The sequence below is a fragment of the Dysidea avara genome, chromosome 9 (genome assembly GCF_963678975.1).
Source record: "Dysidea avara chromosome 9, odDysAvar1.4, whole genome shotgun sequence".
Classification (NCBI taxonomy): Eukaryota; Metazoa; Porifera; class Demospongiae; order Dictyoceratida; family Dysideidae; genus Dysidea; species Dysidea avara.
In genome coordinates, this window is record NC_089280.1 from 25372913 (window position 1) to 25399157 (window position 26245).

Consider the following 26245-nt stretch of genomic DNA (forward strand, 5'->3'; position numbering starts at 1 on the left):
ACCCCACTCGCGTAGTCGGTCACTCCCACCTATCATATGGGCTTATGGTAAACATTTTTATGGAGTCCACGGCACCATTATGCGTATGATCAATATATTAACACACACTAATGCAATGAGTTGTACTTGCAAAACACCGAGCAAATGCAAAATTGATCGTCAACGGATGTGGGTACATCGATATCGAGGAGAACGGCACCGTTGGGGGAAAACCATACCGGCAGTACTAGTGTTAACACTTTGCTAATTCATGTACACATACAACACTTAATACTATTACACTATTATTCGTACAACAGGTATACTCACAGTTTCTCTTACGTGAACAATACCCAAGACTAGAGACAATATCGTAAATTTCCGCACAACTTTCGCGCACTAACGCTCATTAAAATGGGTATTGGTTGGAGTAATATGTTTTCTATTGACACAACAAATGCACTAAAAATGTAGTTTAGCTATATTTGACCATGGTGTGGAATAGCATGTAAGGAGTGTAGTTCAAATACTAGTGATTGTAAGATATAAATAAAGTACAGTGAGTCTAGCTAGCTATATACACACACATCAAAACACATTCATTCATTGCCTGTTAGTAATTTCTTTTAATGCATCAAACAAGTCAGCGAAATTGGCTCTCTTGCTAGGATCATGGACCCAACAACTGAGCATCACTTCATAGAGTTCATCTGGACAATTGTCAGGTTTGGCCATCAGTATTCGTTTCTCTCCTTTCAAAGCAGAGTCAATTACTTGTTGGTCACCCATTTCATAATAAGGTTGTTGCTTGGCTAGTGTAAATATCTCCCACAGGGTGATACCAAATGCCCACACGTCTGTCTTGACTGAGAATTTACCAAAGAAACATTCATAGGCCATCCAGCGGATTGGTAAAATGGCACGACCTTTCACCTTGAAATAATAAGCACTGTAAAGGTTCTGGCTCATCCCAAAGTCAGCGATCTTCACAACATAGTCTTTACCAACTAGAACATTTCTTGTAGCTAAGTCTCGATGAACATATTTGAGTGATGACAAGTACTTCATTCCACTAGCAATCTGGTAGGCCATGTAGGTTAAAGTGATTGGTGTAATTTGTGTGGGTGATGGAGCTTCGTTGGGATCAAAAAGGAGATCAAACTGTTGCAGGTACTGGTTGAGGTCTCCATTCTCCATATACTCCATCATTATGAATGGTGTGCCAGTAGTACAAATTCCCAACAGTCTAATAACATTATCATCCTTCAGTCGTGACATGAACTTGATCTCTTTCTCAAATGACTTCTGCATCTCTTTGGTGGAGTCTAGTTTCAGTTTCTTCACTGCTACTTGTAAGGAAACACTACAATCTTCCCGGGGACTCAACTGTAGATAGTACTCACTCAGTCCTACTGTGTTAGCCAACACTACTTCTCCAAACTGGCCTGTACCAAGTTGATTCATTTCTATTATATTATCTACCGTTACTACTGGAGGACCTTCTGATTTATCCAATGGAAGAGGCTCAGCATATATTGATGAGTAAGGGTAGAGATCTTTGGCCAAGTCAAACTTTGGGTCTTCGGTGATGATCAAAGTATCAGGCTCAGAAATCTCACTATATATTGACTCTGCCAAATCAGATGATGTGCTATATTTGGGGCTCTGTATACTGTCATAAATATTCAATTCAAGTGACTGGCTACTAGTTGCAGCATACAGTGGGTTGAACTGCATTGAACGCTGTAGACTACTAGCCTGACTACTGGTTGACTTTAGGGGACTTAGCACATTAGATGGCGTAGAGCTGGAGGATGATTGTTGTTTGGGTTTCTGTGTTGGTGTCTTCAATGGTGACTTGCTTTTGTCTCTGCGAGGAGAAAGTCCCTTCTTGCCAGTATGTACTGGTGTTGTGCCATCTTCTTCGTCAAAACTGTCGTCAAGCACTTCATTATCTATACTATCATTATCAACCTCTGTCTCACCGGTAACTGCAAGGTGGTCAACTGGAGCTTGGTCATAAAATGGGTTAATAGTCACTTCATTTGCTGTTTCATCATAAGCGCTGGTCCGATGTGGTATTATAGGACAAGAGGATTGATTGCTGATAACTGACTGAGTCTTCTCTACTACTTGCAGTTTCTCCAAGGTACTAGCTTCTTTTCTGCTGCTCCTTCTCTCGGGTACAGAATATCCAGAGACATTTGACTGAACATTGTTACCATTTAGTTTCTCACCAAAGTGATCCTCGTAAGTATTGGAGATAACTGTGAGTGACTGAAGCTTTGTTTCCTGGACTGAGTCATAATAATTTTCATTGTCAATATTTGATTTCTTCTGGTTTCTCCTCTTATACAAAACAAACAAAATTACAAGGACAACAATTACAACTAATAAAAATAGAATGACAATAATCGGTGCTACAATGACTCCTGTATTAGATCCTCCTCCTCCACTACCACCAACAGTTGCAATAACTGTTGATGACATACCGGCACTTGTACTACTTGACATTGTTGCTAACATAGCACTAGTGGCAGATGGTATAATGGTAGTATCCATTGTTGACAGTGATAGATCATTGTTCATACTATTTCCTGGTATAACATTAATAGTGGTAGTGGTAGATGTAACAGCCATTGTAGAGGTAGGAGTAACAATTGGCATACTAGATACTGGTGAAAAGAAAGAAAAACAGCAATTATACAGTTATAACAGAACAATCAACTGTGAATGTGATACACACATTGAGATATAGGTGTGATAATGAGGTGTGATAATGAGGTGTGATATACACTGAGTGTGATCTTGCATGGCTTATATTATGTATGTGCAATGGCACTGAAACAAAAAAAATCTGCCTTTCAAAAAACTACATACTGTCTGCTTTGGAGCTTTCGATGCTCGAAAACCATGTTGAAACCCTTATTTCCAAAATCAATTGTGGCACCACTCAAGTGCGGCTACTAGTGAAGGAGCGGTGCTTAACCAAATAACTATAATTATAATTGTAGTTGACTTAAAGTCTCCAATTTCTGTCTGTTAGGCTAGGTAATCCAAAGGCTGCAACACAAGTTGCCATCAGACCTTCAGTGCTGGACACTATAAAACTTAGTAAAATAAGAGACAAACAAAACCAGACTCAGTTTACCAAAATAGGCTCTTTCACTTGATAATCACATGAGAGGTGCTTTCTTTATAAGGTGTCATTTTAAGTGTGTTCTTTAAAATATTTGTAAAAAATGGGTGGTCCCTACCATGAACATAGGTAGCAATAAAACATTGAACAATTCTTGTCACCTACAACTAAAATATTACAGAATGACCAACATATAATTTTGTTGTGTTTATCGTCGCATGGTATTTAAGCTACAGTACCACCCAGAGGTAACGTTACACTCACGAGCAGTTGACACTTGTGTAACCAATTTTCAACCTGCGATTTCTTTGGCATGTGCGAGGTAACTAACTCACCATGTGTAGCCACGACGTGCAAGCTCCCTCGGGTGGCTGCTCCAGTAACCATATGCCTTCACACGTGATGAACCATATGCCTTCACATGTGATATATTCCAGTTGTGCGTCGTGTTGAGTCGTGGCCTGGATTTGAGCACTCACAAGGGATTGTAACATTACCTCTGGGCAGTACTGTACATACATAATACTTATGACGAACAAAAATAAAAAATAAAATTTTAAAAGCACCACTGTGGCAGACCTTATTTACATACTCCACTATATGGTACTATATTTTCTATCACATGGGTAGAAATGTTTGAATGGTAGGTATACATAGGTTTGAGAATGCACAAAGAATAAGATAGCCATTTTAATAACAGTTTTTTTGATCCAATATTGCAAAATTTGACCCTTAATGTTTCCTGTTTTCATTTGTAAACTCAGAATCATTAGACAATGCATGCAAATTGATGATGTGACATATTGAGTGGCATGTGTTGTTCTGCAATTTGTTGTCACTGTACCACATCTATGGTTGTACGCTACCAAAAAGCTTATACCCATGTACAGTTTATTTTGTACTAGATTGGATTAGTCAGTGGAGCCATAGGCATAGAAACTTGGGGGAGGGGGGCTGGAGTCCCCAAATTGTTTTCTGCTTTTAGGCTGCAAAAAGATCGATATACTCTAATAGAATAGTCAGTTGTTCTAATAGAGCAGTCAGTGTATAAAATTTAGTGCATAAAAGAATGCTCTGAAATTCGAATGTCTGTTCATTTGGGAACATTTGAATATGAATTCATAACATTCGAATCCTTTACGTGGGCGCCCAATGTACATTAGATCACATGCAGCTGAAAATAGTACAGGACACGACACACGCCAGTTGTCAAGTAGTTAAACATGTACTTCGCTATAGACCCTTTGCAGGTGAGCTGCTGCCATAGCAACATCCGCCATTTTGGAGTACAACCCATTTTGCAACTCTGATAGTGTAGGAGAGAGCATAGGTTTAACCCAGTCAACCTTTGCCACAGAATTCAGAAGAAGCAGCTCTACTTACTAGTACTGTTTTACTCTTATAGAAACCGATGATATCAGGGTTGCAAAAACGGGTTGTACTCCAAGATGGCGGATGTTGCTATGGCAGCAGCTCACCTGCAAAGGGTCTGTTGTTTACACTTAATTAACAGCCTGTTGTCTGCAGTCAGGTGTATGTGAAGCCAAAAATGCTACACGCTACAGATAGCGTGTAAGGTGTGCGGTTGATTACAGTGATACTTTTCTACTGTTTACACTCACTTTACTGTCTATATATATCAAAGAGTACTTCAACAAGTAAGTGCATAGAATCCTCACAACAATAAGTCTTACTCCTTAGATTCAATAAATTATAATTCTGATTGTGGGTTTTAAATATTAGAAAAAATTGAATAGTCCACAGTTTTTCATTCAAACATTCGAATGCTCAAGTCTAGCATTCGTTTCTGCACTAATAAAATTACCATCAGAATTGCTCTCAATAAGGCTACAATTTTCCTGTGCGGAAATACCATGATACCCCCCTAGAGAGATCATGGTTTACATCCTAAGTGTGCTTTACACACTGTTTTACATAGCTTTGGAACAGATTCCCCTATCTAAAAATATCTTGTTACCCTGCGAGCTAACAATGCAAGTTGATTTGCCAGAAGAGTTTGGTAATAATTTTTTTCACAGATGTTCCTATTACATTCACCATTACTTTAAAGTGGACTAAAAAATTCTCCCCCAAACTCATTAACTTAGTTGGTAGCCTAACAACCAAGTCAGCAGATGGTTTTGGTAGTTATTGGTCGTAACCAGTTAGTAGCATAGTAGCCATATTACTGTTGTGATTAAGACACACCACTGTTGTATGGATTGCATTGAGTTAGCAGCTTTTAATTTTTCAGTAGCACATTTCACCTACAAAACAATTTATAAGCAGTCAAGCACTACTCTAATATATAGAACAAACACAGTAACAAGTTAATTTCTTGTTTCACTACTATTAATTTTCCCATGGATCCCCTTGCTCAGTGGAAGATTCAGACATTTTAGAAAGGAGTTTAACAATTTGTTCTACATTGTCCCAAACTACAATTGCATAAGGACTTCCTAAGCTAAGTTGTAAGTTGTAATAGCACCTATTGTTTCACAACTTTTTAATTAACCCATAGATCTCTGCCTGATTTTCAAATTTTTAAATACACAAGTAAGGAATATACAAGTTTAACTACTTTTACACACACTTCCTTATGAAGCAATTTGACTGTTCTATTAGAGTATTTCTTAACGTCACCCCTATAAAGTATACTTTTCAGCTGTGTATCATTTAGGCTTTATAAGCCCCTCCCCCACCCTTGTTTTCTAGTAGTTGAATGCAGAGGAAATCCTGGGGTTGTGTGGCTCCTCAGACACTTGCTTAGACTGCAAACTTCAATAGACACTATCCAAAACCACGCCACTTTACAGACGCAATTTTGAATGGGGCCAATTTCAATAATCACTGCTTTGAAATTCAGCAATGAAGAAAGCTTGAATGAAGTGGTATTGTCAAACAACAAGCTTTCAATGTTGTAAATTCCTTGTTCCGGCTAAAGGCAGGTGATTATCAGGTGATGAACAAGGCACAGGGGGCTGACACCACTAATTCCCTTGTTTACCTGTACAAGGAGCGCCTGGATGATCAGCCGCTACTACGGTTACTATCACTAATAGTTTACCACAGTAATGGATACTAAAATATCTATTTGCTTCGCAGTGCTTCCTGTGTGGGCCAACAAGGCAATTTGGGCTGTCGATGCTTCGCGCCTTGTTCAACCCTGACAACCACCTGCCCCTAACTAATTTACAACCTTGAAGACTTCCACAGCCAATTGTTCGACAATACCCCCTAGTTCGAGCTTTATTCATCATCAGATTTTAATGTAGTGCAATCGTAATAATTGATACTGGACCCATTCAAAATGGCGGAAAGTTGTTGCTATGACGATTACATAGTTTTGGATTGTGTCTATCAAGCCACCACCTGGTCCAGGATTTTTGTACATTCAACATTTTTTTAGTGCTAGGGATCATCCATAATTTTCAGCATCTTCACAAGCATACACCCCCTCCCTCCTACCCAAAAGTGTACTATAGAAATGTTGATGTGACAACTATTGTATGAACAATGTTAATTATTTTTGTATCATTTTCTTTATTACATCTGCCTGTTAATCCTCTGACTTCTCAGAATGTACAATAATTTATATAGCCTTGCATACACTACTTGGCTGCATAGCCAGCTCCTGAAGCAGTCATTCAGACTCCAGCTACAACTCATTTTCCACCACCTTACACATTCTAACCAAACACTAGTACTAAATTGAATTATTTTTTTATGTGGTACTACTAAGACCAACATTTTTACAAAGTGCACAGATGAATTTACCCCCTCCTCTCTAGAGTACTCTTTGAACTATTGCAAAACTAATGGATGATCCCTTATGTTTCTGACTCTCTGCTTCATAGGCTTTAGCCTTTTTGCATAGTGGGATAGTGAATTAGCTCATAGTAACACACTGTCTGTGAAACATAAGCTTTCCTTGGCTACCCACCACAACATTACGCATTTTAAAATACCATGCACTTACCACAAAACAATAGTTCACTTAGGAATGTATGTGATCCTTCACTGATGGTCATCATTATTCTTAGAGACTGTACCAACAAGCCCTTATTAGTAATGTCAACATTTAGTCTGTATCTTCTGCTCTCCATAGGTACTGGAGAAGCACTAGTATCAATACTGATCTGATTGGATGGTGTAGTGGAGTTATCATTAGATGAATACAGTGTCAAAATGGGAAGTGTTATACCACCATTTGGTGTATACCAGAACCACATACTGATCCTACGGAGATTAACTGGTTGATCAAATCTGAACACCACAGACATATTTCTACCATTTCTTAAGTCCCACACAAAATAATCTGATAAATCTGAAAAATTGATATTTCCGGTAAATCCACGTTCACAGTCCATCAGAGTAGTCCCCACTCCACAGTTAATTGTCCCTTGTCCATCAATTGATATACATCCATCATTACTGGGTTGTGTACCATCAAACTCATCTGACCTCATTGTAGTATATGATAATGGTGGTTGTGATATTCTAACAACATCTACAACTCATCATGTTATATAATGACACAAAACATGTCATACTCACCATCACGTTGACACATACCACAATTAGGATACTGTTGACCACTAGTGGAGGAACCCAACAACAGTATCAGTAAAGTGATGGCCACTTGTCTCATGTTCACTATTAGATATAACATCTTTTACACACAGACAGACAGCAGTAGACCAGTACAATAGTAAGGCTAAAACTGTTTTAGTTAGTCATAGAACATCTAATGGCCTTCTGGTCAGTTCCAGTAACAGCTTACATGACTGAGACATTATTAATACATAAAGGGTCTACTTATTGTGACAGTAGTTTGTAACAACACAGTAATTCATACCTTATTATTTTACAAAAGGGCTACTATTAAGGCACATGTGAAATCTAATATACTAAAACATGGCATTGCGGAATGGAATTCTGTACCCGTTAATTTTACGTGCACTGCCATAAATAGCAAGGTTAATTTTCAGGGGTGTGAAGCTTTAGTACAAAGTTCTTTACTCAGGAAAGGATCTACGAGGGGATATGAGGTAAAAGTTTCTTGGAAGATCAAGATTCTTTAACAAAGTAGAGTAGAGCAAAAACATCACAGATTAGTATATACACTCAATAGTACTTATCGTAAATCAGGAAAATTTTGGCGGAGAAAATTTTCGTCTATTAACATTTCAACGCTACATATTTTTGTCGCTAGCATAATCAACGAAAATTTTTTGACGGAATGACTGGTTATATAACGTTAATATTTGTATGCACGAATTATCCGTATATAAGTCTAAATTAATTTGTCATTTTAATTTTCATTGATACACCAGTGATGAAAATTTTTTGACAATGAATTCTTCCTGATTTATGGTAGCACAAAACAGCACTTGGCCACATGGTTGACACATTTTAAAGTATGTAAGTTTTGTTTCAAATCAACTTGTGGTTCATACCTACTTTTCAACAGTGTGTAAGTAAGTCATGTGCAACCTGGCCTGAACTTATGTATATAATCATTTTCCAACAATATAGAGATCCTTCTCACTTTAACAAACATGTCAATGCATCAGAGACAGTGGAGTAAGCTAGGAGTGAGGGTCCAACATGGGACATTCTACAGTGGACTACAAAAGTTTGAAGCATAAATGCTATTCTGTGGACACAACCATTTTTTTTAAGGTTTTAGAAGCTCTACATCACTCCTAGCTTACTCCACTGTCTCTGATGTATTAACATGTTTATTAAAGTGATGGGTAGTAATTTGAACCATTTATACTGCTACTAACAGTTGTTGAGATATATAAAATGTGACTGCTCTATTAGAGTATATTGATCTATTCTTACAAGCGTTAAGATGCTGATCAAAAAGTAAGGGGGCCATGGCCCCCCTGGTCCCCTATTTTTCTATTGCCTACACAACACATCAATATTAGTATGAGTTTTATTGCTTGATTCACTACAAACTACCTGATTTGATTTATTTTAATTTAAACTCTGGAATTCGGCCAAAGCCATCCTTCCATTCCAGAGTATACACACAGTTACACACATACCAGAACAAAAACAAAGCAATACAAAAGTGCAACATAACTACATAAACAAAACATAATTACACACCATACAATAAATGATCATATAAATTGTTATGGAAGAGATTTCTGGAAAAGATTATTTTGAAGGGAGTTCCACCAGGAAGGTGATTTTTGATGGAAAAATTGTTTCTGAAAAGATAATCTGTTGCAGAGGGTTGTGGCAAAGTGTGGGGGACATCTGGTGTTATAGGAATATAGGGATCCAAACTGTATAGGAGGGTCTAATGAAATTCCTTTACTAATGTACTGGTCTAATGTAACAGTACCTGTAATCTCTTGATCGCTTGAGGATCCCAGCCACAGATGGTTTTACAGGACTATTGGCCTTGTAAGGAAACAGACAGACCTATATATGGTATTCCTTGCTAACTCTAAATAATCAGTTTTTGATTGAATAAGCAAGAGTAAATAATTCAATTATTTACTCTTGCAATAACTAACCAGATTTTTACTAGGATTTTTGCCAGTGAATGTTTGTATGCTTAATAGTCCTACTAGAGGGGTTAGCTACACCGTGGAGTAAATGACACGTTCAGGCTACATATAGCGCATGAGTTTCACGGAAATCATAATATATACTGTTGTTGGCCATCCCAGGCTACTCCCTTTGAAAAATCCTGGCTACGTATTGCTGAGCTGCGGCAATGCAAATCCGCAATCGTCTATGGATGTAGGCCCGTCAATACAAACACCTTCATCTTGGCCAACGGGCACCCATGTACAGTACACATACCAGCAACGTTAATTCAAATTCATCTTACACAGTAACTCACCTCTTTTGCACGAGGAAAAAACCAAGAAATAAGTGTAGCTACCTGTACGCGAGCAGTATCATAGTAGTATTATGACTATCGTTTAGTAGTATCTGTCGGTGTCTAAAGTATTTAATTTCCGCAGTGATACGCGCACTGACGTCATAAACAGTGATGTGATCATTACACTGATATGGTTTCTAATCAGAGGAGGGCGGAAGCGGTACACGTGATGCGCATAGAACAATACAAATTTTTATATCAAAAGCCGTGTGGCACACAAATTGTGCCAATAAATAATTTGATTTATATTTACTGTATACCTGCAGCGATCATCAGCGATCACGATCGTTTTCGCACACATACAGCATCCAAGTATTTGGTAGATCACGTGGGTTCCACGCTATGGCGGAAGACGATTGCGCGAGATATCCTCGGAGATCTCCAATGAGTTTCAAGCGTTCTCGAAGTTCCCCGACACTTTGTACACCATACAGAGATGAAAAGGGTCGAAAGAGGGTTCCTTTACGCGAACAGAAATAGATGTCTGATGGCATGTTGCACGTGCCTGCAAGACAAGTGGCGCTTTTCACCAGCCAATCTCACTCAAACGGCCATTTACCCCTAGAGCTACCCCCGAAGCCATCACTGACTGCTGATGACGGATCTGAGGAAGGAGCCAGTACTTCGAAATACTCTAGCAATGCTCTTAAGGTAAATATTGAACTTTCCTGATATAAGGACATAAGATCCATGATCTGTCAATATATAAATATTAGTTTATATCAATTTTTTAAACTTACAGGACAAATGGACCAATGAAGAATTGAGTGCCTTGGTTGACTTTATTCTTTTCCACACACCCGGAGAGAAATGGCCAGCTCACAATCATTCAGAATTTTGGACAAGTGCAAGTAACTTTATTCTTTATTCAACGCAGAATGAAAACAAATGTTAACAGAAGTGGTATGTGCGTTATATGTAAATTGTATGCTTGTTTGATTGTTTATGCTTATAGCTAATGCCTGTCGTAGCAAAGTAACCCGGTGGCTGTCCAAGAGGTATAAATATTATGTTGAGTTTAGACTTTTATGTACACACGCAGGTACAAAACCCCAAAGGAAGCAGAAGCCTTTTATAAAAAGGATGACCAGCTACCTCGAGTGCCTGTGCTGTCTTCCACTGCAGATCAAATGAAAACTTCTAGTGCACAAACGAACCAAGTTGATGGTTGCTTAATTATGGAAATGCTGAATCAATTACCTGAAGAGTCTCGCTTACCACTATTGTCTGAGCTATTTTCCTTGTGTGTTTCAATGCTATTCAAGCTCTCGGTACCTGATGACTTTTTGTGCCTAGCGGCAAGTGCTATGGTTCAGTTATCAAGTGGTGGGCATACAAATGTTTTATATAATCTTGCAAAAGGTATGGGAACTTTGAGACCTGATAAGAGTGAACCACGATTTCCGATCAACAAAATGCTTATGGGACTTGTAGAATACACTGCATTGTTTTTTGCTTTTGATAATTTACAGCAGGTAAAGCAAATTATAGCAGTATGTTGTTTAATGGTTTGTTTAGATATCTTGTCCATTGGATTATCGCCAGTGGCTACTGACAATGTATTGTAATTTCGGAGAGAAATGGGTGAAGCTACATCGTGGACCTATGTGGTGCGTTGCTAGTTCAGTTGAAGACCCATGTTCCAGTACAGCGCAGAACCAAAATACCATGAAGGTATGTCGTATTTGTGTTCCATAAAGCATGTGATTTGTTTAAATTTATAGGCTCTTGTAAATATACCTGCTATTTCTGAGAGGTCCATTAGAAGTACTATATCATCATGTACAACGACATTAGATTCACAAGTGCAGGTATATACCAATGCTGGAATTTTTATGTGATACCGTTAATATATTGTTTCCTTATAGGGTAATGTACTTGATGAAGCAGCTAAGCAGAACCCTGATGCTTGGTGGTGGGTAAAAGCGGATGGTTGTGACATCATCAAGGGCTTAAAGGAATCATCCAGACTTGAGTGGAGTGGAGATGTTGACTTGGGTGATGGATTTCTCCAGGATAAATATTCTAACTATAAGGAACGTCTGAAGGCAGCTGAAAAAGTTGGCTTGTGTGATGAAAATGTGGTACAAGATTTAAGTGGTACTTTGAATGCTATTAGCAAGGATTTAGAGTTTCTACAAGCAGGTGAGTATATGTTATCAATTATTTGGTATGTACTGATTTCTAATTAATCATTATTTGTATATTTAATTAGAGCTAATCAAGTTTAACAACGATTACTCAGAGAAGCTACAAGGTGGTATGCAACGAGAGAAAGATTTGATTGTGTTGGCCTGGAAGGTTAAAGAATTAACTGAATTGAATGAGAATGGTAGAGAACTACATCGAAGTGCTGGTTGCTTGTTAAGGAAAATTGAAGGGCATGATGTGGAACTAGAAGATAATGTTCCATCTCAATTAAACAAACTCCGTCAGAAATTAGTCAACTTTATTAAGGGTGTGACACGTCATCAGCGGACTCCAGCTACGCATGTATTAGTATTTATGATTAGCACAGAAGACCAAAGGAGAAGGCCTTATGCCCTGCCTGTCCAGTGCATTCCATATAAAGGGTTGACAGATGCAAAGATCCGCGAATTGGCCAACAAATTAATTGTCGAAATGTCTAAACGAAAAATGAATGTCGCAGGTGGGTATAATTTTATTGTGGCTAATCGTGTATTATGCAGCATGTGATGTGTTGTACAGGGTTCACTACAGATGGGGAGTGGAACTCACTTCAGACTAAAGGGAACACAAGACCAATATCTATATTTCAAATTCGTGCTGATGCAAGAGCAAAATTTGCTCGTACAGGAATCACCAAAATGATTAACATGATTACAATTAAGGGTAAGTATGAATATTTACCCTACAATTGTACTTTCACATGCATACAGATACAGAAGATGGGTGTGTTAATGCTGTTCAGCCAAATCATGCCATCACTACTGAATTATTAGGCGAAACCAAGATTTGGTATAGCGAAGGTGCTACTACAGATGATGTCATTGAAAGACTCAGACTACGAACAGTTCCTAGTGGCTATGCTATTCACAGCTGGACTGAAGGCAAGGCTATTGACAAAAGAAGTTTCATGTGTCCAATTCTGCATTATAGGAAAAACTGAAACCAGGGTTGAGAAACTCCGATAGATACTGGCACAATTGGAATATGCACACCAAATACATCGATTTAGCTCAAAGGGTATTCCTTTTAACAAACACTTGTATGTGCCAGAAATTCATCCCATAACTAAAGTTGAATTTTGTGAGTGTGAAGATGAAGCCCATGTTTTTAAGGTTTGTGTGTACATACTTTTTTAAAACTGCCACTGACATTTTTTTCTCAGCGGATTGGTCACAGTTTAAGACAAGGAGGTCCACGTCATATCTGCCTAGAAAGGTTTGAGGAAGCTGTGCATGACATTTCAGCTGGGCTTACATATTCCGCTTTCTCTGGTGTCCGTAAGCAAAGTGTCGAGGATGTTGAACGGCTATTTGGTCAGAGTGTGATAGCCTGGATGGAAGAGAAGGGGTACCATAGTGAGGCAGAATACCTCCAGTACATACGCAACTGGAGACGTGCCTGTGATGAGAGAGGTCTGACAGATGATGAAAGGAGCAAATTTAATAAGGAGCTGCTGGATTATATTTTGGATGACCTAATGCCATGGCATAGGGATGGTTTGCAAGATTTGAGCTTGCTTGAAGTCAACCGGTATGCATTATTGTTATTTCTCATTACAGTCTGTTAAATGTATACTATATTGCTCTGTTTACAGGAGTATTAATGGAGTTAGGGGGTTCAGTAGGGAGACACTGATAGCTCTAGCAGCTAACATCGAATCAAGAGAGTGGAGAAGAAAATATAACCATGAATGCAATATCCCTGTCGAACACCCTCGGGCCAGTTCGACCGATGATGTGGAATGTTTTTTTAGTGTCCTTCGTGATACTGTGGGGAAGGATTTTACTTTGAAGCAGGTATGTAAAAGGTTATTGTATTAGTTATATTAGATTGACTACTGTTGAAGGTTTATTATGGGTGGAGAAAAGTTACAGAAGAATTTCTTAAAAGAATGGACCCTGAACTGCCCTTCTACTACCACACCACTAAGCATAGTCGGTACTATGAGGATTCGATGCCTGAGTTTAATGCTAAGCCTAAAAAGATCAAGAAACAAAGTTACCAAGATACGAGTTGCTTGGAAGCAATGAGAGAATTTCATTTTCTGTTCGTGGTGATAAATCTGTTTGTGCCAAGTTTCACAATGTCCCAGTAAATCTTCCTCCCCCACCTAGTACCCTTAACCCATTCGTACATGAACATTCATATGCTTTGAAGAAATGAAAACAAAATTAATGTACTTACAGTATGACTTAATTAAACGAAGCACGACTTCTCATCACTGTGTTGGACCATTCACCATTGAGCGTGATGCTTATTGCAGCATACCAGGCAGGAGATTTAAATAGGAATTTGTATTTGATCCATTCAAATGCTACTTTTAATATTTTCTTATTGCTGAAAGCTGCATGGACCTCTTCTGTGGCCTCTTTGACCACATATCCAATCCTCTCCCAGCCTGAATCAGTCCGACACATAAATGCAACAGCTTTGTTGTCGTACTTGTTATTTGGCTCAGGCTGAAGTTTCACGGGTACATTTATACCTTCACCATGCTTCTTGGCTACCATGTACAATACATCTTGGTAGATTTTTTCTTTATCTGCTCCTATACACTTAAATAACACAGTATGTGTAATAGCTGGAACAGAATCATCATCATCCGATGTGTCATCCAAGAGGGAATCGTCAGCTGTTGGTGGTGGGGAGTCACTAGTAGTCAGTTCTGGTGAACTTCTGGCAGATAAGTTATTGGAAGTCCCAGAGCTCGAATCGTCCACAATGTCATCTTCGACCCAATCCCATTCCCACAGCACAAACACCTGGTTACCACTTAGATGGTATTTTTCAATATTACTGCAGGAACGTTTGAACTCTTTTTCCTGTACACAAAATATACTACATTAATTCATGTACTGATATAATTGAATAAACGTCATAATAATTTGACAATTACATGAACAATTAATTCAAGGGGAAAGGAGTCTAGTCTCAGATATTCTTTTGTGCAGTATTGTTTTGCAATATTACTAACTGGCCCACCTCAATGACAAAAGCATATTGACAATTGTATGGGACGATGAGATCAACAGGAAGAGCATGGTTTAAGGCTGCACAATCGCGAGGAAAGCAATCAAACACTTCCAACTCCCCACAACTATTGATCCACTGCAGCTTCACCTCCACCAATCTCGTCTCAAACACGGGGAAACTAGGGATAACATAATTGATGACGTAGCCCTTCGCCAAAACAGTTATTCTGGCTTTATTATGATTATGATTATGATTATATACTGGGTCGAGACAGCACAGCTGATAATTGACCCAGGTAATTACAGACAAAAAAAACATTTAACATATACATGCATACATAAAATTATTTATTGTGTGATGACAAGGTGGTTGGTAAAAATTTCTGTGGATTGCTCTTCAATAAAGTTGTTAGGTAAAGTGTTCCATGCTCTTAAAGTATTCGGAAAGAAGCTTTTCTGATATGATACAGTGGAACTGACTGGGATTATAAATCGATGTTGATGGAGCTGTCTAGTTGGATACTGAGTTGGTAAGAAATAAGATGGTAGCTGTATGGAAGGAGTAAGCTGATGAACGATTTTGTGAAATTGGCTTAACCTATTAATGTCTTCTCTCTTGTAGGGTTGGCCATTCAAGGAAGTTCAACATATCTGACACACTACTGTACCAACTAAAATCAGAAAGGACCCATCTTGCAGCACGTCATTGGATTTTTTCTATGTCATATATTAAGTATTCATGATAAGGGTCCCAGACACAAGCTGCATACTCTAACAATGGTCTTATGATGGTAATGTAGGCATTTTGCTTGACATTACTACTACATTTACTTAAGTTGCGCCGAAGAAAATTTAAGGATCTGTTTGCTTTAATGCACATAGCTTGAATATGATGCGACCTTTACATGCTTTCATGAAAAATAAGTCCCAGGTATTGATGTTGTTCTGTTAATTGAAGAGTTTCGTCATTTAAATTATAGTCATAATTAATGGGAGATGTTGATCTTGTACACCTTAATACTACACATTTGTCAATGTTCAATTGCATCTGCCACTTTTTAGTCCAGTTAAGAATGGTACTGAGGTCTCTTTGAAGGCACAGTGAATCTTCTAAGGAATCAATTATCCTATACATAACGCAATCATCAGCAAATAGCCGAACAGTTGAAGAAATATTTTCATCAATGTCATTAATGTACAACAAAAACATGAGAGGTCCCAATACGGTTCCTTGTGGAACTCCAGACTTGTTATTGTTATCTACTTTACCAGTTAGGCACTGGAGGGTGTACACAGAAGGCAGAGCCTGTTCGAGGTGTTTACCCATAGCCTAGGAGCCTGAGCGAAAATCTTTGAGCTAAATATCCTAAAGTGAAACGGGACAAATACCTAGACTTTACGGGTAGTTTACTTGACACATGATTTTCTAGAGTTACTTGTTGGTTTCTTTTAGTCAGCCATTGCTCTATCCATTTAACAAGGTATTACAATCGATTTCTTCCTCATTGTCTGTGGCTTCACTCTGAAATCCAACGAGGTCTTGGCTCGGCGCGTCCGCCATAATTAACTGTTAATAATTTTGGTAGCGCTTATATCGCTTCCGCCCTCCTCTGGTTTCTAATAACAATTGCACTAAAAATATTAATTAGTCTGGCGCCGCCCGCCCCATCGCAAAAGTAAGGGTCTGGTGAAATACAAATACCTAATCATTTCAAAAGGAATTCAATTAGACACCTCACATAATGCTTGTTACGTCAGATGATTGCACTTCAATTCGAACAAAAGCATTGTGTTGCAAGGCGATTTCTGTGTGAACGTCATTGGCATGCACTAATTGGCTAGCGCCGAATCTGGGCACTAGAAATGATTTAGTATCTGTATTTCACCAGACCCTTACTTTATGCGAAGGAGCGGGCGGTGCCAGACTAAATATTAATATGATGTAATGACCATAGTAAGTACTGATTGCATGATATAATAGTACAGTACACACTAGCAACATAATGTAGCTACACGCACCAAAACACATTCATTCATTGTCTGTTAGTAATTTCTTTTAATGCATCAAACAAGTCAGCGAAATTGGCTCTCTTGCTAGGATCATGGACCCAACAGCTGAGCATCACTTCATAGATTTCATCTGGACAATTGTCAGGTTTGGCCATCAGTATTCGTTTCTCTCCTTTTAAAGCAGAGTCAATTACTTGTTGGTCACCCATTTCATGATACGGTTGCTGCTTGGCTATTGTAAATATCTCCCACAGGGTGATACCAAATGCCCACACATCTGTCTTGACTGAGAATTTACCAAAGAAACATTCATAGGCCATCCAGCGGATTGGTAAAATAGCACGACCTTTCACCTTGAAATAATAAGCACTGTAAAGGTTCTGGCTCATTCCAAAGTCAGCGATCTTCACAACATAGTCTTTCCCAACTAGAACATTTCTTGTAGCTAAGTCTCGATGGACATATTTGAGTGATGACAAGTACTTCATTCCACTAGCAATCTGGTAGGCTATGTAGGTTAAAGTGATTGGTGTAATTTGTGTGGGTGATGGAACTTTGTCGGGATCAAGAAGGAGATCAAACTGTTGCAGATATTGGTTGAGGTCTCCATTCTCCATATACTCCATCATTATGAATGGTGTGCCTGAGGTACAAATTCCCAACAATCTAATAACATTATCATCCTTCAGTCGTGACATAAACTTGATCTCTTTCTCAAACGACGTCTGCATCTCTTTGGTGGAGTCTAGCTTCAGTTTCTTTACTGCTACTTGTAAGGAAACACTACAGTCTTCTCGGGGACTCAACTGTAGATAGTACTCACTCAGCCCGGCTGTTTTAGCCAGCACTACTTCCCCAAACTGGCCAGTACCAAGTTGTTTAACTTCTTTTATATTATCTACTGTCACTAATGGAGGACTTTCGGATTTGTCCAATGGAAGAGGCTCAGCATATATCGATGAGTAAGGGTAGAGATCTTTGGCTACTTTAACTGAATCAATCTTTGGGTCTTCAGTGGTGATCAAAGTATCAGGCTCAGAAATCTCACTATAGATTGACTCTGCAAAACCAACATCAGATGATGTACTATATTTGGGGTTCTTAATGCTATCATAAATGTTTAGTTCAATGTTGTCTAATGACTGGCTACTAGCATACAATGGATTGGGCTGCATTGAGCTCTGTAGACTACTAGTCTGACTACTGGTTGACTTTAGGGGACTTAGCACATTAGATGGTGTAGAGCTGGAGGTTGATTGTTGTTTGGGTTTCCTTGTTGGCGTCTTTGATGGTGACTTGCTTTTGCCTCTGCGAGGAGACCGTCCTTTCTTGCCTTTATGTACTGGTGTTGGGCCATCTTCTTCATCAAAACTGTCATCAAGCACTTCATCATCCATACTGTAATTGTCAACTTCTGTCTCACCGGTAACTGCAAGGTGATCAACTGGAGCTTGGTCATAAAATGGATTTTCCACTTCATTTGCTGTTTCATTGTAAGCACTGGTACGATGTGGTATTGCAGGTAAGGATGATTGAATGCTAACAAGACTCTGACTCTTCTCTACTGCTTTAGGTTTCTCTGAGGTACTAGCATCTTTCCTGCTGTTCTTTCTCTCGGGCACAGAATATACAGGGACATTTGACTGAGCACTGTTACCATTAAGTGTCCCACCAAAGCGGGTCTCTAGAGTATCTGAGTTAACTGTGAGTGACCTGAGTTTAGCATCCTGAACTGAACTGTAGTAACTTTCACTGTGATTGCCAACATTAAATTTCTTCTGATTTCTTCTCTTCCATACCAAAAACAAAATTATGATGACGATAATTACAATCATTAGTATTAAAATGACAATAATTGGTGCTACAATGGCTCCTACATTCCCTCCTCCCCCACTGCCACCAGCAACAGTTGATGATACATCAGTGCTTGGATTTGACATTGTTGTAGTAGTAACTACTGCATCTGTAGCAAAAACTGTCAATGATGAGTCAGTGCCCATAGTAGCATTTGGCATAACACCAGTAGTACTCAAAGTGGTGGTAGGAGAAGCAGCAATAGAAGTGGTGAATTTAGTAGAAGACATAATAGCAGTAGCAGTACCAGTACTAGTAATAGTAGTAGTAATAGTGGTAGATACTGGTGATAGAAATAAAACAGCTATTACAAATATTAACGTGTACACAGTCCCAAGGATTAGTTATACTACATACTAAAAAGCCTTGTAGCTGCATACCTATTATGAATGTGAATATTTCATAGGACTTACAAATGTTAACAACTTGCAATTATACCAATGTAAACATCATTTCAAGGCTAAAAATCACACTACTTTACCAATACAGATAGGAAGTTAGCAAGCAGGCAGTGATTACTACATGTTGTGACCATTTTTGGGTATGGTAGTTATCAAATCATCGTTGATGTATACTTACCAAATAAAGCAACTATGTTAATTCTCCTACTCAGTGTCCAGAACAGCCAGTTGGTGTTCTGTAATTGACAGTCGGAATACATTTAGTATAGGTAATCACCACATTTGAGTGCAATTTTGGCTGTTACGAGTACAATTATTCCATAATTGCACGAAAATGCATGTGATTGCCTACTAATCACATAGTGACCACCCTTCATGGTTTGTAGTACACATCTATCCAGTTCTATGTGGCCATTAACTTCTACCAGGTGATTGCATCATCCTTCTTTGTATGACATCATTTGTTGTTGCACTTAAAAGGCTTCATGTGTCAGCAATTCTGGTTGGCAACTCAAAATGTCTACATATGTTGCACTTAAAAGGCTTCTATTGTCAGCTCATTTGATTGGCCATTCATTATATCACTTCTTGTTGCACTTAAAAGGCTTCTGTTATTCTGCTATTTTATTGGCTACTTTACAGTGCAATTACAGAAACAAGGCCATGCGATTTGGGATTAATTGCACTCCTACTATTGAGACTAATGTATGGCAAATTAAATCACTATGTGATTAGTCACATAATTAATTGTTTTAATGTGTCTGGAACCATTATTTCTGCCTATGGTGGTTTTTGTAATAAGTGAATATTACAAAAAAGTAAGCAAAGAAGTCTTAGAAATTTTACATTTGAGTAGGAATCATAGGAATAAAAAGCAATGAAACACGGGCTGTACTACCATAAGTTGTAATACCATATAGTAAAAAACTTTGGTGGTAAAAAAATGTGATGAAACCCCTTTGTTGAGAAAATTGGTGGAAAAAACTTTGGCGATTGAAATAATATTCACCAAAGTTTTTTACCGCCAAAGTTTTTACTGTACGGTACGTAAGGACCTCGGTAAGGATAAAACGACAACTAGGATGTCAACTCATCAGTTAACTAGTGTAGTAAGTGTATACGTAGCTAGCGTTGTTGTTGTTGTAGCAGTACTTTTGTAGCTACTGATCTAACAGCGTGCTAGCAAAGGCGTGCTTTTCTATCTCCTGAGATGCCGATAGCGACCGTATTTGCTTCTCAGTGAAGTCCAGTAACGGAGGTTATCATGTATATCAAAGTATTTGGCCAAATCCATCACGAAACGATGAACTAACTGACATGCGAACGGGAAGCCGGTTGGAATTGCCGAGGGAAATGCTATCCCAAGGAGTGCTTACAACTGTGGGACACATATTCCTAGGAAGATCAGGATCTCCAGTCAGCTCGATCTTTATTGCGTGGTGGTACGAGCTGACCTTCATCTCGAGTTATAGTTACTCAATGCGAGACTCAATGTGCTCATGTGATCATCTAAAATAATTGACGAAAAAAACTTTAGCGAATTAAACGCTATTCGCCAAATTTGTCAAAGTTTTTTACCACCGAAGTTTTTTACTATACGGTAGCATCTATTGTTTCACAATTGTTTCACAAATTTTTTGACCCATAGATCTCTGCCTCGTTTTCAAATTTTTAAATACACAAGTAAGGAATATACAAGTTTAACTGCTTTTACACACACTTTCTTATGAAGCAATTTGACTGTTCTATTAGAGTATTTTTAAGTGTCACCCCTATAAAGTATACTTGCAGTTGTGTATCATTTTAGGCTTTATAATCCTCCCCACCCTTGTTTTCTAGTGGTTGCATGCAGAGGAAATCCTGGGGTTGTGTGGCTCCTCAGGCACTTGCTTAGACTGCAAGCTTCAATCAAGCCACCACCTGGTCTGGGATTTTTTGTGCATTCAACATTTTTTAGTGGTAGGGATCATCCGTAATTTTCAGCACCTTCACAAGCCTACACCTCCTCTCTCCTACCCAAAAGTGTACTATAGAAATGTTGATGTGACAACTATTGTATAAACACTTGCATCATTTTCTTTAATACATCTGCTTGTTAATTTCTTTAATACATCTGCTTGTTAATCCTCTGACTTCTCAGAACATACAAAAATAAATATAGCCTTGTGTACACTACTTGTCTGTGTAACCAGTTCTTGAAGCAGTCGTTCAGACTTCAGCTGCAACTCAGCTTCCACCATGTAGTTCAGTTTCCACCACCTTACACATTCTAACCAAACACTAGTACTAAATTAAATTGAATTATTTCTTTATGTGGCACTACAAAGACCAACATTTTTAAAAAGTGCACAAATGAATTTACCCCCTCATTCTCTGTACTATTGCAAAAATGACGGATGATCCCTTTTGTTTCTGACTTTCTCCTTTCATAGGCTTTAGCCTTTTTGCATAGTGGGAGAGTGAATTAGCTCATGGTAACACGTGAAACATAAGCTTTCCTTGCATGGCCACCCAACACAATAATATTTGAGCACTTACCACAAAACAATAGTTCACTTAGGAATGTATGTGTTCCTTCACTGATGGTCATCATTATTCTTAGAGACTGTACCATCAAGCCCTCATTGATAATGTCAACATTTAGTCTGTATTGTCTGTTCTCCACAGGTACTGGAGAATCACTAGTATCAATACTGATCTGATTGGATAGTGTAGTGGAGTTATCACTAGATGAATACAGTGTCAAATTTGGGACTACTATACCACTTAATGGAGCATTCCAGAACCACATACTGATCCTACGGAGATAAACTGGTTGATCAAATCTGAACACCACAGACACATTTCTATCACTTCTCAAGTCCCACACAAAATAATCTGATAAATCTGAAAAATTGAGATTTCTGGTAGGTCCACGTTCACAGTCCATCAAAGTAGTCTCCAATTCACAGTTAACGGTCCCTTGTCCATCAATTGATGTACAATTATCATTACTAGGTTGTACACTACTGAACTCATCTGACTTCATTGTAGTATATGATAATGGTGGTCGTGATATTATAACAACATCTACAACTCATCATGTTATACAATGATACAGAACATGTCATACTCACCATCACGTTGGCAATTACCACAATTAGGATACTGTTGACCACTAGTGGAGGAACCCAACAACAGTATCAGTAAAGTGATGACCACTTGTCTCATGTTCACTATTAGATATAACATCTTTTACACACAGACAGCAATAGACCTTTCTATAGTAGGGCTAATAATGTAGTAGCTAGTCACTAAGATGACAGAACATCTAATGGCCTTCTGGTCAGTTCTGGTAACATCCTACATGACCAGTGGCGTAACTAAACCTGGGCCTACCTAGGTCTAGGCCCGGGTGTCAGCAAATTATTAGATTGAAAACAGACATTTTGTATAAGGCGACGCCAAGATAGGCTTGGCCAACCATCACGGACTGTGGGCGATTTATCAAAACAGCAAAGAAGATTTACTGGTCTTACGTCTATACTCAAGAGTATCTCTTAGTGAACAATAGTGGACCATTGGTCACTTTGATCGAGGCACAAACTACCACGCCCCCTAAATTAAATTTCACGTGCATAAATAAGGCTGTGGTGTTTAGCTATACCATGTAAACAATGTTGAGCACGTGTCCTAGCATATGGTAACAGTCGTGCTAAATGGCCAGCTTCCTCAGTGCTATTCTCTTCAACACTTCCACTCACTCCATTTAGCGAACGTGTGATGCAATAGTTAACAAAAGGATCGTCCATGCTTGAGATAACAAGTAACGAAAATATTAGTTACTCATACTAATTATTGTTCTATTTTTAGACTAGCTTACTCACGTGATATTGCGTTTAAACAAAGGCGGTTGACCTTCTGCAATTGAGGCTTGAGATAACAGTGATAAACTGCTCTACAAGGCTATGAATTGTTGAGAGTTGGTCTGCTATATTTTAAAGTAGAGGGGATTACTCGGAAATAGAGATAAGGAGTCAAACTGGAATCTGGAGTGGTAATTCACTAAATTCAGTGGGCGAAATCAGTGTTGCCAGGAGTGTTAAGCTATAACGCATTATAATACGTAATTCTATACTGCCAGTGATGTATAGCTCTACTTGATCATGGACGAATATGTTGGAGTACAGTTGAGACATGTGAAAGTGGAATGAGACTTGATCTGCGGTGGTTATATTATACTTGCATAGATAGTAATTTGTAATAAAGCAGCTACCTTGATATGATATAAGTTAGCTAATACAACACTGTATGTTGGCTAGCCCATCATTGGGTCATTAGCCTTTTTGTACAATCATGACATTAAGTGTTCTTTTGGGGGTGTGTCACCCCATCGCCTTCCGGTTAGCTACGCCACTGATTGCACTAGGCCCTGGTGTCAGTCTGGTTCTAGTTACGCCACTGTACATGACTGAGACATTATCAATACATAAAGAGCCTACTTATTGTGACAGTAGTTTGTAACAACACAGTAATTCATACCTTATTATTTTACAAAAGGGCTACTATTAAGGTGCATGTGAAATCTAATATACTAAAACATGGCATTGTGGAGTGGAATTCTGTACCTGTATTAATTTTACATGCACTGCCATAAATAGCAAGTTTAATTTTCAGGGGTGTGAAGCTTTAGTACAAAGTTCTTTACTCAGGAAAGGATCTAGGATGGAAGATCGAGATTCTTTAACAAAGTAGTTGAGTAGAGCAAAAACATCGCAGATTAGTATATACACTCAATAGTACTTATCGTAAATCAGGAAAATTTCGGCACTGAAATTTTCATCTATTAAAATTTGGATGCTACATATTTTTGTCGCTAGCGTAATCGACGAAAAATTTTTTGACGGAATAACTAGCTACATATATGTTAATATTTGTATGCGCAAATTATCCGTATATAAGTTTAAAATAATTTGTCGTTTTAATTTTCGTTGATATAGCCAGCAATGAAAATTTTTTGACGATGAATTTTCCTGATTTATGGTAGCACAAAACAGCACTTGGCCACATGGTTGACAAATTTTAAAGTATGTAAGTTTTGTCTCAAATCAACTTGTGGTTCATACCTACTTTTCAACAGTGTGTAAGTATAATAATTTCTCCTGGCTGGTATATAAGTCATGTACTTCATTTGCCAACCTGGCCTGAACTTATGTATATAATCATTTTCCAACAATATAGAGATATTTCTCACTTTAACAAACATGTTAATGCATTAGAGACAGTGGAGTAATATAAGCTAGGAGTGAGGGTCCAACTTGGGACATGAAAGTTCTACAGTGGACTACAAAAGTTTGAAGCATAAATGCTATTCTGTGGACACGACCATTTTTTTTTTTTTTTTTTAGGTTTTAGAAGCTCTGCATCACTCCTAGCTTACTCCACTATCTCTGATGCATTGACATGTTTATTAAAGTGATGGGTAGTAATTTGAACCATTTATACTGCTACTTACAGTTGTTGAGATATATAAAATGAGACTGCTCTATTAGAGTATATTGATCTATTCTTACAAGCGTTAAGATGCTGATCAAAAAGTTAGGGAGCCATGGTCCCCCTGGTCCCCTATTTTTCTATTGCCTACACAATACATCAATATTAGTATGAGTTTTATTGCTTGATTCACTACAAACTACCTGATTTGATTGATCTGATTTGATTTATTTGATTTTAAACTCTGGAATTCGGCCAAAGCCATCCTTCCATTCCAGAGTATACAGTTACACAAATACCAGAACAAAAACAAAGCAATACAAAAGTGCAACATAACTACATAAGCAAAACATAATTACACACCATACAATATAAATCGTTACAGAAGAAAGACAACTTTTGGAAAAGATTATTTAGAAGGGAGTTCCATCAGGAAAGTGATTTTTGATGGAAAATTGTTTCTGAAAAGATAATCTGTTGCAGAGGGTCGTGGCGAAGCGTGGGGGACATCTGGTGTTATAGGAATATAGGGATCCAAACTGTATAGGAGGGTCTAATGAAATTCCTTTACTAATGTACTGATCTAATGTAACAGTACCTGTAATCTCTTGATCGCTTGAGGATCCCAGCCACAGATGGTTTTACAGGACTATTGGCCTTGTAAGGAAACAGACAGACCTATATATGGTATTCCTTGCTAACTCTAAATAATCAGTTTTTGATTGTTTATATCAACAAGCAAGACCTGGTAAATAATTCCATTATTTACTCTTGCAATAAGTAGTTAACCAGATTTTTGCTAGGATTTTGCCAGTGAATGTTTGTATGTTTAATAGTCCTACTAGAGGGGTTAGCTACACCGTGGAGTAAATGGCACGTTCAGGCTACATATAGCGCATGAGTTTCTCCCGGAAATCATATATACTGTTGTTGGCCATCCCCGGCTACTCCTTTGAAAAAACCTGGCTAAGTATCGCTGAGCTGCGGAAATGCAAATCCGCAAACGTCTATGGATGTGGGCACGTCAATACAAACACCTTCATCTTGGCCAACGGGCACCCATGTACAGTCATAGATATTATACACTACGCAGTGTATAATATCTATGGTACAGTACACATACCAGCAACGTTCATGAATTCAAATTCACACACTACTCATTTTACACAGTAAGTTAACTCACCTCTTTTGCACGAGGAAAAAACCAAGGAATAAGTGTAGCTACCTGTACGCGAGCAGTATCATAGTAGTATTATGGCTATCGCGATCGTTTAGTAGAATCTGTCGGTGTCTAAAGTATTTAATTTCCGCAGTA

At 38.3% G+C, this 26245-nt stretch overlaps 4 protein-coding genes across 11 annotated transcripts; 1 reads left to right on the plus strand and 3 right to left on the minus strand.

Annotated features, from left to right (window-relative positions):
* Positions 1-400: 400 nt before the first annotated feature.
* Positions 401-16769, minus strand: LOC136266142 (class II receptor tyrosine kinase-like). 3 transcript variants are annotated; one of them, XM_066061121.1, is made up of 4 exons: positions 16630-16769; positions 7676-7774; positions 7098-7628; positions 401-2654 (listed from the first exon to the last, which is right to left on the minus strand). In XM_066061121.1, coding segments are annotated over exons 1-4 (2703 nt in total). In that variant the 5' UTR covers positions 16631-16769; the 3' UTR covers positions 401-582. The 3 variants fall into 3 exon arrangements, with proteins under 3 accessions (XP_065917193.1, XP_065917194.1, XP_065917195.1); XM_066061122.1 differs by lacking the exon at positions 16630-16769 and adding an exon at positions 9990-10130; XM_066061123.1 differs by lacking the exon at positions 16630-16769 and adding an exon at positions 9092-9946.
* LOC136266146 (uncharacterized) lies at positions 10241-16090 on the plus strand. 3 transcript variants are annotated; one of them, XM_066061129.1, is made up of 15 exons: positions 10241-10682; positions 10774-10934; positions 10987-11029; positions 11074-11506; positions 11550-11705; positions 11756-11842; positions 11900-12176; positions 12247-12681; positions 12741-12884; positions 12932-13102; positions 13152-13333; positions 13384-13751; positions 13816-14017; positions 14068-15755; positions 15816-16090. In XM_066061129.1, the coding sequence occupies exons 2-11, from the start codon at positions 10910-10912 to the stop codon at positions 13184-13186; spliced, it is 1806 nt and encodes a 601-aa protein (XP_065917201.1). In that variant the 5' UTR covers positions 10241-10682; positions 10774-10909; the 3' UTR covers positions 13187-13333; positions 13384-13751; positions 13816-14017; positions 14068-15755; positions 15816-16090. The 3 variants fall into 3 exon arrangements, with proteins under 3 accessions (XP_065917201.1, XP_065917200.1, XP_065917202.1); XM_066061128.1 differs by having other exon boundaries at positions 14068-15723; XM_066061130.1 differs by having other exon boundaries at positions 12995-13102; positions 14068-15723.
* Positions 14359-16632, minus strand: LOC136266148 (uncharacterized). The gene is made up of 2 exons (XM_066061133.1): positions 15204-16632; positions 14359-15043 (listed from the first exon to the last, which is right to left on the minus strand). The coding sequence occupies exons 1-2, from the start codon at positions 15510-15512 to the stop codon at positions 14414-14416; spliced, it is 939 nt and encodes a 312-aa protein (XP_065917205.1). The 5' UTR covers positions 15513-16632; the 3' UTR covers positions 14359-14413.
* Positions 16770-17134: 365 nt separating the features above from the next.
* Positions 17135-26235, minus strand: LOC136266139 (class II receptor tyrosine kinase-like). 4 transcript variants are annotated; one of them, XM_066061108.1, is made up of 4 exons: positions 26114-26235; positions 22575-22673; positions 21997-22527; positions 17135-19340 (listed from the first exon to the last, which is right to left on the minus strand). In XM_066061108.1, the coding sequence occupies exons 2-4, from the start codon at positions 22666-22668 to the stop codon at positions 17227-17229; spliced, it is 2739 nt and encodes a 912-aa protein (XP_065917180.1). In that variant the 5' UTR covers positions 22669-22673; positions 26114-26235; the 3' UTR covers positions 17135-17226. The 4 variants fall into 4 exon arrangements, with proteins under 4 accessions (XP_065917180.1, XP_065917182.1, XP_065917179.1 ...); XM_066061110.1 differs by lacking the exon at positions 26114-26235 and having other exon boundaries at positions 21997-22381; positions 22423-22527; positions 22575-24180; XM_066061107.1 differs by lacking the exon at positions 26114-26235 and having other exon boundaries at positions 22575-24186.
* Positions 26236-26245: the final 10 nt, after the last annotated feature.